General features: G+C 44.8%; 1 protein-coding gene across 1 annotated transcript in view; it reads right to left on the reverse strand.

The window, feature by feature from the left end:
* Grb14 (growth factor receptor bound protein 14) overlaps positions 1–9646 on the reverse strand; it is a 112256-nt gene extending 102610 nt beyond the window's left edge. The window contains exons 1-2 of the mRNA XM_028861445.2: positions 9306–9646; positions 7923–8055 (exon numbers count right to left, since the gene is read on the reverse strand). Of these exons, the coding sequence (XP_028717278.1) occupies positions 7923–8055; positions 9306–9493 (321 nt within the window). The 5' untranslated portion in view covers positions 9494–9646. The remainder of the gene's footprint in view (positions 1–7922; positions 8056–9305) is intronic.
* Positions 9647–10613: the final 967 nt, after the last annotated feature.

Genomic DNA, 10613 nt, shown 5'->3' on the forward strand with positions numbered 1-10613 from the left:
TTTAATCCCAGCACTCGGGAGGCAGAGCCAGGCGGATCTCTGTGATTTTGAGGCCAGCCTGGGCTACCAAGTGAGCTCCAGGAAAGGCGCAAAGCTACACAGAGAAACCCTGTCTCGAAAAACAAAAAAAAAAAAAAAAAAAAAAGAAAAGAAAAGTGACCATGGAAGAAGCTCAGAAAGGCAACTGAGGGAGCATCTAGTGCGAAAAAGGAAGACATCTCCTGTGAATCTTCGGTCTACTACACAAGAGTCACAAATGACATAAAAGCCACAGGACTCACCTGCTCTGGGACCAACACAAAATGGCAGAGCTCCAAGGCCTGGGAAGCGTGGGCCGTGGTCTGCTATCACATTTGTCAGAAGCAGTAGGATGGCATTATAACGTAGGCTTGTTGGTCCCCGCTCGAACATCCTTCGATCACAACATTCTGACTCACATCATCCCACAGACACAATGCTAAACGTGGGGTGCACAGAACATTGTAAGTTCACTATGCTCTAGAGTTACGGGGATTCCAAAAGGAACACATACAGCATTTCATCTATGGAATGAAGTATGTGGATAACCCTCAAATTTACTAGTAACCTCTAGGGATGGAGACATTCTTACGCAGAGTAAGGAACTCAAGTCTTCTGTGCGTTTTTATTTTCCCTGTGGCTCTGAAAATTATTAAATATGAGACTTCAAGAAAGCATAAGAGACAAGGAATTCTCTTCCTATGTTCCTTCTCATTTCACTTTTAAATGACCTCAGAATCCTTTCTATTCCTCTGCCAGTGCCAAGGCCTTTGACCACTCACTAGGTTCTCCCTTGATCTGCCCTTCAAGTTTCATAAAGATAATTCCTTAGTTTGTTCATCTCTATCTACTTAAATATAAGGGTATATATTCACAAATAGAATGTATTACTCTTCCATACAAATCAGCGTTTTCTCCAAAGCAATACATGAAAGCCTGAGGAATCATTATATTAAAATACACATTTACACTGAACAGTGAATGACTCCATTTTTCCCTCCCCTGATAGAACATAATCTAAACCCTGAGGCAAAAAAACAAAACAGAAGCCAAGCTTTTAAAACATGAAAAATAAAAAAGGACTGCAAATGTGCCCGCAAAATTAACCAAAGTTGGAGGTAACCTTCCAACTAGAATACCCTGAAGTAGGTGACGTGCTACAGAAACAGTAGAATGTAACGAGATATGTGTCTTCTGCTGTAAATGAAAGGAACTTACACAAAGTGGAGATGACCCCGAGTTGATAGTCCCATCATCAGAGGCCAAGATGCTTCATGAAGCTCAAGACAATGGTCACCAACAGCTAACTGTCTCAGAAGAGTGGCACCAACTGAAACCACTGCTTAGAAAAACGGGCTTTGTGTAAAATACATGAATTAAAGCGAACAACTGGACACTAAGGACCACACGCAAAGTCAGACAGCTGATAAGCGGTCACCACCTGTCCCATATGCCTGTTTGGCTTTGCTGTGCTCGCAATTGCACACTCTGGGCAGCTCTTTTTGCACCTGAGATCTTTTTTCTCTGTCTCTCTATGCCATGCCTGCTGAACCTTTCCTTCCTCCAAGAACCTTCCATACCCTAGCTGAGCAGGTAGAGGTCTAGATTCCTCTGTCCCTTTGACCACAGCTGTTTCGAAGCTGTATACCTTGGGATAATATCCCTACCGATACAGACTCTTATCAGCTATCACATACTGAACCATTGCTAAGAGAACCGAGGGGCAGCCATTGGTGAACAAGAATACAGAACCTAAGACAACAAAGTGAAGTTGTAAGAAGCACGGGCTAGATGGTGGGTCTGTGGCAGGAAAGAGAGAAAACTTGATTGCCCTGGGTTTTGCTGACTTTCTACTGTGCAAGTCCAGTCTCTCATGAAACCAGTGAACTTTTGTCCTTTGGGTACCAAAACATAACTCTGCAGGCCAGTTCATGTGAGGCTCTGTTTCCTCCAAAGAATCAATACATGGCTAAGATACCAACCAAAGTCCATCTGCAATATCCCTGCCTTCTCTCAACTAGAGGGATTTCTCCACAGCTTTTCAAAGTCATATTGACAGACTCTAAAAGTGGCAGAGAAGAGAACAGATGATTCTGTGCACATAGCAAAGAAAACACACAAGGAGTCCATTTCCCCTGTCCTTCTCGGGGACATTATTTTTCAAGGAGTTCTGCAAGGAGTCCAAATTCTCCACAGAAGGTGTTTTTGTGAGGACCCATTGAGAAACCTTGGCTCTTACAGCCTGCTTTAACAGTGCTACAAAGATCTGTACAGTTTTACATTCTCAAAAATAACAATGATATTTATCAAGTAACACCATTCAAATGGCTGTTTCAGAGGTAGACTAGTTTGACACTCTAATAGAAACAATACTTGTTTCTATTTTTCTTCATATATACATATGCATTTCATTTCACATTAAATGGAATTTTATAGAATAGCTTGAAGGGTCTAAATACAATTTATGATGTTGTTTTCATCTGAAGATGAATTCGGACTTCCAAAGGACTAATTTTCAGACATTGAAACATAGTCAATATGTAATGTAAGGATTTCACGTGTCATTCCAACTGAGAAAATTTGATTATGAATGCTTTTCAAATGATATCAAGGAATTATTTTTCTTAGGAAATAATACTATTTGGGTTATAGCTCTTAAATGTATTTTTCAGGGCTCACATATAAAAACTAGGTAGTGTTACAATGATAGAATGCCTGAGATTTACTCCAAAATATTCCCACAAAAAAATCATTTTTTTATCATTTTTTAAAGAAACAGATGAAGTAAACTAAGCAAATTCTTAATAATTGTTGAGTCTGAAAACCAGAAGCATCTGGGTAGACTTTCTTTCTCTGTTCCTATGTATATTAGGAAAGTGAATATAGAAGAGTACACATAAATCCTGGGGACCACACATACAGGCTTGACACGTACACAGTGGGATAATTATTGGCATCACAATGGAATGAGAACTTTTAATTAGAAGACAAAAATCTAGTTATCTTTTGAACATCATCAACACATTAGAGGAACTCAGAAAATCCAAGGAAAAGAATATGGAAAACTAATGTCTTAATTATTTGGGAGACATTTTTTTGGTTTTCATAAGATATATCTTAAAAGGCTATAGGGGCCGAGTGTTATGGTGCACATCCTTACTCCCAGCACTTAGGACTGAGGGGCAAGTGGAAATCTGTGAGTTCAATGCCAGCCTCTTCTACATAATGAATGTCAGGTCACCCGGGGCTACATAGAGATCCTCTGAAAGAAAGAAAGAGAGACAGAGAGAGAGGGAGGGAGGGAGGGAGGGAGGGAGGGAGAGAGAGAGAGAGAGAGAGAGAGAGAGAGAGAGAGAGAGAGAGAGAAAATGCTACAGAAAAGACTAAAAGTATGACCAACTACATTCTAATATTTTTTTTACCAAGGACCATAAACTGCATATAAAAGTTGGTTACTAACAAATACTAACAAGTATGATTTGATGTAACTAATTCTTTGATAGATTTTTCAGATCAATTTTAGGAGACTAAAGTCATGAAGAAAAATCAGAGTTGTATTTCAAAAAAAATGGAGAAAAGGAGAAATTCCACACCTTTAGATAAATATTAACAAATGGTATTAGTTTGGGCCTGCTATCTTGTATTATAGGTGGGGCTTGTAGCTAGGAATGTTTGTAAGAGTTTATTATGTACACTGGTTATGTGGTCCTTGCTGTCATTAGAAACTGTACCTTCCTTAAAAAAAAAAAAATACTATTGTCAAGTCTTCAAGAAATACAAATGCCAAGTCCTAGTTACATCACTTTTAAGCACCTAGCTTCACTTAGACACAATTTCCAGATCAGTGAAAGTAGGGCAGTAGATGATGTCAAGCATTCCTCCTACTCCAACTTTCACTGACACAGTTTTTCACTGGGTTAAATCTTAAAAGTGTCCAGGCACCTTATTCTGCAATAGCTATCCTAGACAGTCCTGGGAGGCAACTGACCAGAATCCCTACACAGACTGTGTCCAAGCTCAAAAATCATCGAAGGTCCAAAAATCAACACAAGAAGCGATAACTGCCGTGAGGACCAAAACCTCTTTTTTCCTATTCTTCAAGTAATGGGCCTTTAGCATCCATCAGTAAAGGATAATTTCCTAGCAAATTTCTATCAGAAACTAGAAAAGACATTTCTTTACATAATGAAAATCATTTTTGATGTAATTTTCCCAGATCACACATGTTAAAGGAAGGACTACTTTAAATAGCTATTACTGTCAAACACAAAGAAATAGGCTCACGATATCATGTGATTAAAATAAGAAAAAAATAGGGATGGAGAATAAAGAAGCAATTTCCATCCTAGCTCCTCATGTTAAAATAATACTGAAATCACACAGCACTATACGCTTTGGCACATCTTACTTGCAAAAGAGATAAAGCCCGTCCTATTTGTGGTTCCAATGCAATATACCAATCACACTCATGTAAGCATCTCAAGATTTTTTTTTTTTTTAGAAGCATACTTGTGGCCTGGAAAGTGATTTTGACTGTGGTTTTGAAAGGTCAAATGAAATTTAACATTTCTAGTCTGGATTCTCTCAAACTCTCTGGACATTCGTTTGTAAATAACAAGTAACAATTCTTTGCTTTCCCTAGGGAGAGAAAAGAATTTTCTTCTAAGATGTCTGGAACGATTTAACAAATGAAAGAGACTGCAAAGAAAGGTGCCATGTTCCTATGTTTCAAAGTCATATTGGGAGGGGCACACTATCATAGACATCATCTCAACCAACAGCTGCAGATACTGTCTTGTCACAAGCGGGGTCCGCTGGTCTGTATGAGACAAAGGCGCTGAGCCTAGGGAAATGTCTGATACAGAGAGCCAAGAGTACTCAAAGCACCACATGCCAAAGAACTGAGATGGTACAAAGTAAAATAAAAGATCAATTCTCAATGTGATGTCTAGGTGAGCTGAAAAAGGAAAGAAGGAAGAAAGAGGAAATGGATCTTCTCAGCAGTGGGATGTCCTCTACATGAAGTTGTCGGTCCTGGGCCTAGGCAGAGTTGGACAAAAGCGTCTTTGGGAGATGGGACACACCTCAGCGATTGGCCCCAGGAAGTCAGCCGACACTAGCTCCTGGGCTGGCTGAGCCTCCTGTGTGTGCAGTGTTCTCTGTCAGGCTGGACACGGGCTGCAAGGGCAGAGAGGAAGCCTGCCGGAGTGAGCAACAGGTCACCTCTCCCCCTGTTTTCCATTTCCTAACTGGAAAACCATTGCCTGTCTCTGAAATGCACTTCCTACCTGGATGAGAGACCTGGCCCACCCCCTTTCTCTTCTAATCTTAGTTCCCTTCCCTTTGCTGTGATGACATCCTATACCTAAGAAGGAAGAGAGTTGTTGCCACTCACAATTCAAGGTTACAGTCCACCATTGCCAGGGAAGTCATGGTGGTAAGGCATGAGACGGTTAGTTACATTGCATCCATAGGAAAGAGAGACCAATGGATGAATGCATGCTTGCTCTGCTCACTCATTTCCTCCATCTTATACAGTTGGGTGTCTCTGCCCAGAGACTGGTCCCACCCCCAGTAAGTAATCTTCCCACTTCAAATTAGACCAAGTCAAGATAATCCCTGCAGACATGCCCAGAGGCCCATCTCCCAGGTGAGTCTAGAGTTTGTCAAGTTGAAAATGAACACTAACCACACCACCCTAGGAGCATGGACACACCAATACTTTTCTCCCGGAACTCAGCCTGTTCTATCAGTATTTCTTTTAGACAGAAGCATCCTGTGTCTATTCATAAAATTAAAGAGAAAGTCTTGACAGACCACTCTTTCAACTGTTCTTCCTCTCTCCAGCCTCTACCCCAACCACACACCACAGCCCTGCTTTGCCAGTCACTCCTTGGGGGGCATCTCTGCCTTGCCTAGGTGCCTACTGTCTAGGATAATGTGAGAAATGCATGGCCCTCCATGACTGAAGAAATTGTCTACTAAATTCCTTTAAATGACTATTATGCCAACATCATTCATATCCTTCCTCACCCAGGACGAAGCAATCCAACAAAGCACACATTTAAATGTCATCCCTAACTACATGCCCAAACTCTCAATGTGCTTGGATATTTCAGTAAGGCTATATGCAGCCTTGCAATCAGACGAAATCTCACTCTGATAAAAAAATGTTTTTGAGAAGGGACCCTCTTAGTCTCTCCCAACCTCCATCGGGTCCCAACGTTGTTCCCTACAGGACAGCCACCAAAAACACATTTCCAAAAGTTGGGTGTGTTAGTGTACATCTGTACAGTTGTTGGAGACAGTTAGTCCCCTGGAGCTCACTGGCCAGTCAGTCTAGCAAAATCGGTGAGTTCCGGGTTCAGTGAGAGACACTGCCTTAAAGAATAAGGTTGGGGGCTGGGGGGAAGGCAGTGGTTACACTATGGCTCGGTGGACAAAAGCACTTATTGCCAAGTCTGATGACCTGAGTTTGATCCCAGATGGGGGAAGCAGATAGCAATCCTGAAAACTGTCCTCTGACCTCTACGTGAAAATGAAGACGTGTGCACACACAATTAAATAAATAAATGTAAAAACAAGAGGTGGAGTGTTTGAGGAGACACTTGACATTGACTTCTAGCCTCTACATCTACACATCACACAGTGCTTGCACACCTGTGAAACTCCTACACACACATTCCCTACTATGTCCATACTGCTTCACTGTAATAAAAATATGTCTGCTTCCCAGAGTACTTCCTCCCTTCCCTCTAAGAAAAACTACATCACTGAACCTATTAGAGGTAAAGGAGGAGGAGGAGGAGGAGAGAGGGAGGGAGGGAGGGAGGGAGGGAGGGAGGGAGGGAGGGAGGGAGGACAGAAAAAGGAAAGAGAATAGACGGGAGCATGGCTTCCTGTCTCCTCCCCTTACCTCACCACAGTCATCTGAGTGTTGAATTTTATTGTTCCTTCCCTTACAAGAACAGGTGGATTTTGTCAAGTGAAGCTGTTCTTTATTTTGTTAGTTCAAAACTGGAATAAGTCCATGAGAAGAGAAGAGTAATTCTAGGATGTGTTGCTTTTTCTCTCTCAAAATGTATAATCATGAGGTAGTGTCTCTTGGTTGCTTGAACATTGTAATCTGATTCGTATAAGTCAGGCTCAAACAAGAAAGAAAATACAAAAATAAAATCCATTTTCTAATCATCACTTCCAAGTCAGAGGTCTTCTTCCAAAACGTGAAACTTACTAGAAAGTATCTTGATCCCCTGAACTCCAATTACCTTCTGCAGAATCCTTTTTAAAAGATGGTGTGGGGAGGGGGTGGTGTTTAGCCACGTGTACTCGCCATAGAACCCATCAAGAAGTAAGAGAAAAACTTTTGGGACTCAGTTATCTCCTTCTACCATATGGGCCCCAGGGATCCAACTCAGGTCCTCAGACTTGGCAGCAAATGCCTTCAGCCACTGAGCCAGCTTCTTTCATAATCTGTGTCAGATTCTTTACAGTGTTCTCCTTTGGTAAATGAGATTAGCACCGGATGAAAAGTGTATAATGAAAGACACTGTTCAAAGCAAGCAAACACCCACCCACCCACTATTCCTGCCCCATCCCTTCCAATTAACATTGAAATCTGAAATTGATAACCTGTTATCATGTACCACCCTCCCATCTCCCCGGTGAATGACAGAAGCAGACAAGGACCATGCACTTCCCACTTTTTCCGTCCCCAAGATTGTAAGAGGGAACTTTTGGACATTCCCACTATACAGCTAAGGAGACTGAGGCCCCAAAAGGAAGGTCGACTCAAGAGACTTGTTCTGTCAATTCTCTTTTGATGCTTTGTGGCAGAAATCTTTTAAGTCTGTGTGGACACAAACCTCTGAAGACATTAGCATTTCTAGTTGAGAAGTGCATACCTGTTTCTTCCTTGAATTTGCTCTGGGAAACAAGCCTGCCGACAGCACAGATGTAAGCGGAGAACAGCAGAGCTCAGGAAAGGGGTTGGGAATAGATGGCATTTCCAGAACATCCAGATCTTTCTTTTTTCTCCTACACCAAGAGAACATAGGACGTCATTTACATAAAACAGAATATAAACTATAATTGCTGTCAGGGGAAAGAGCGTTTGTTAAGGCTAATGTGCTCTTGCTGTATGACAAGGCTAACACCACACAAGTGTACACAAAAGGGCTGTGATGTGCTATCTGTGGGTCAGAATAAAATATGCCAATTACCACAAATAATTCTATAGCACCACCACCCGAAAAAAAGAAAGAAAAAAAAAAAACTAAAAACTCACTAGGCATGGTCACTCCATTTCCTTGCACTTGGATTTTCCTGAACACCAATACAGGCTACATCATGATTTATGCAAACATTACCCCAAGGAGTCAGCCATTGCCTGGCGCCTATTAAATTGACAAAATCTGTAAGCTACATCCAGTGAACTCATCCCCAGGAACTTCTACTCATCACTGCTGGAAGTTATGATTTATTAAATATAGATGTGGTTCATCTCATTTCAAATTTCATTCACAATGTTGCCCACACACCGTCTGTTAATTTTTCAAGTGCTTATAGATACCGAACATCAAGGCAGTCCTTCTGGGAAGGTAAGTCAATAAAACGTGTTAGCATGGATGTACTCTAGCCCACTGGTGAGTTATTTTAACTTGACTGAAGTCAGAGCACTTTGCAATCCTGACAAAGAGGCGAGAGTGGTATTTACATGTGTGACTGAGAAGGGCCACAGATTTTTATACTGATGTCGCCTTCTTCTTTCCTAAAGTATGACAACTCCGAAGGCAGTTGGTGCTGATTCCTGTGGAGACGGGAAACCTTTGAAAGCCTCTCTGCTCTTTCCTGGGAACATAAAGACTGCTCAAATGTCAATCCCTGCTTCGCGTCCCCGGGGTCCTTGGAAGACTCTACGTGGGAGGTGAACGCATTCACGCTTCGGTTTTTGAAGCCTATAGTGTAGTATGAAAAGGGCCACCCAGCAGCCGAGTGTGGTCAGTCTGGAGTGTGGCCTCCCGGTTCACACTGAAGGGCAGAGGTGAGACAGACAGACGGCTCTCCACCAACCCGTGATGCCTATTTATAACTGGGCACCTGGAGATCCTGAGACCCTGCTGACCCCGCTGGGGCTGCCTCCACGGGAATTGTCTGCAGACACTTTGAAAACTTGGTCGGGCTCTGGGCACACACACTCACCCCTGCCTGGGCCGCCTCCTCACCCCCAGCAGGCTGCGAACCCGGATGCCCCCCCCACCCCCCACCCCCCTTCCGAAGCTGCCTACCTGTCTGCGGCACCACCGTAGCGGGTCGCGTCGGAGGCGGGCGACAGCGCGTGCAGTCCGGGGACCCGCACCGGGTCATGGGCGTCGCCCCTGCCCTGGGCAACGCGGCACACCTGCCCGGCCAGCGGCGAGTCCTGGGCGGCCGCCCGGCCCGCGGCGCTCTGCCCACCTTGCATGGATGTGGTCATGGTTGTCGGCCAGGGGTCTGGGGAGTCATCGACCGCGCGGCGACCGTGGGGAAGGGCCGGGTGCGAGCCGTGGCGCGCGGGTGCAGGCAGCCAGCGAGCGCCCTTGCAGGTGCGGTGGCAGGGCCGCCTGCGCTCGCGGCCGGGGCGGCTGGGACGTGGTGGGGCGGGGAGCGGGGGAGGGGCGGGGGCGGAGGAGGAGGGTGGGAACGTGGAGGGTGGGGACCGGGAGGAGCGGTGCGGGGGAGGGGGGGGCGGGGAGGATGGCGCGCCAGCCTAGCGGACCCTGTGCCGTGGCCTGGGCACTCGGGGGCGCTGGTGTCACTTTCCAGCCGCGCGGGGACCTCGGCCTCTGGCTCCTGAGGCCCCGTCGCCGCCTTCCCAGGTGGGCAACGGAGCACCAGGCTGAATCCGGGAGTCCCACGGGCCCAGTGCCACTCTGGGCTAGGAAGACCGACAGCCAACCTGCATGGGTCAGGGCAGACTGATCCTTAGACCCTTCCTTGCCTGTAGGGCCACCGCCACCGGAGATCACCTAAACTGTGGCTGGATCCTCAGGACAGACCCCACAGTACTGGGATGCCAGGGGGGTCATAGGTTTACCCCAGTCTCCCCCACCATCCCCTTCTTTTCTCTCCAGGGCAAGAGATGTTGTGGAGTGAGGAGACGAAGGAACAGGGTTGCTGTCTTAGGAAAACTCCTTTGAACTGGTGAGAATTCTCAGTAAAGCCTGAATGAACCTGAAGGTGTCTAGGATTATTAGAAGGGTGTTTTGTTTGTTTGTTTGTTTGTTTTTGAGAGGGGGCGGCATTTTTCTTATTCTGCCATGTTCTCCCAAAAGCTCCAGGATTCTAGTACTCGCCTCATTTTATACATAAGGATATTGGGGCCCCAAGCTATCCCGTGCCTTGCTTAGCTCTTAGTAACTGGTGCAGTTAAAATTACAGCCCGTAAGTTCCTATCACAAAATCCCGGACAATGACATAATAACCACATTGTGCTCCTCCTCCGAGGCAGCAACCACACACTGAAATCCAGACCTCCGTTCCTGCTTTCCACGAAGTGTCCCACACCCCTGTGCACTGGGGAGGATTTCCAGATCCTCTACATGCTCTTTGTTCTT

Source organism: Peromyscus leucopus, chromosome 4 (genome assembly GCF_004664715.2).
Source record: "Peromyscus leucopus breed LL Stock chromosome 4, UCI_PerLeu_2.1, whole genome shotgun sequence".
Classification (NCBI taxonomy): domain Eukaryota; kingdom Metazoa; phylum Chordata; class Mammalia; order Rodentia; family Cricetidae; genus Peromyscus; species Peromyscus leucopus.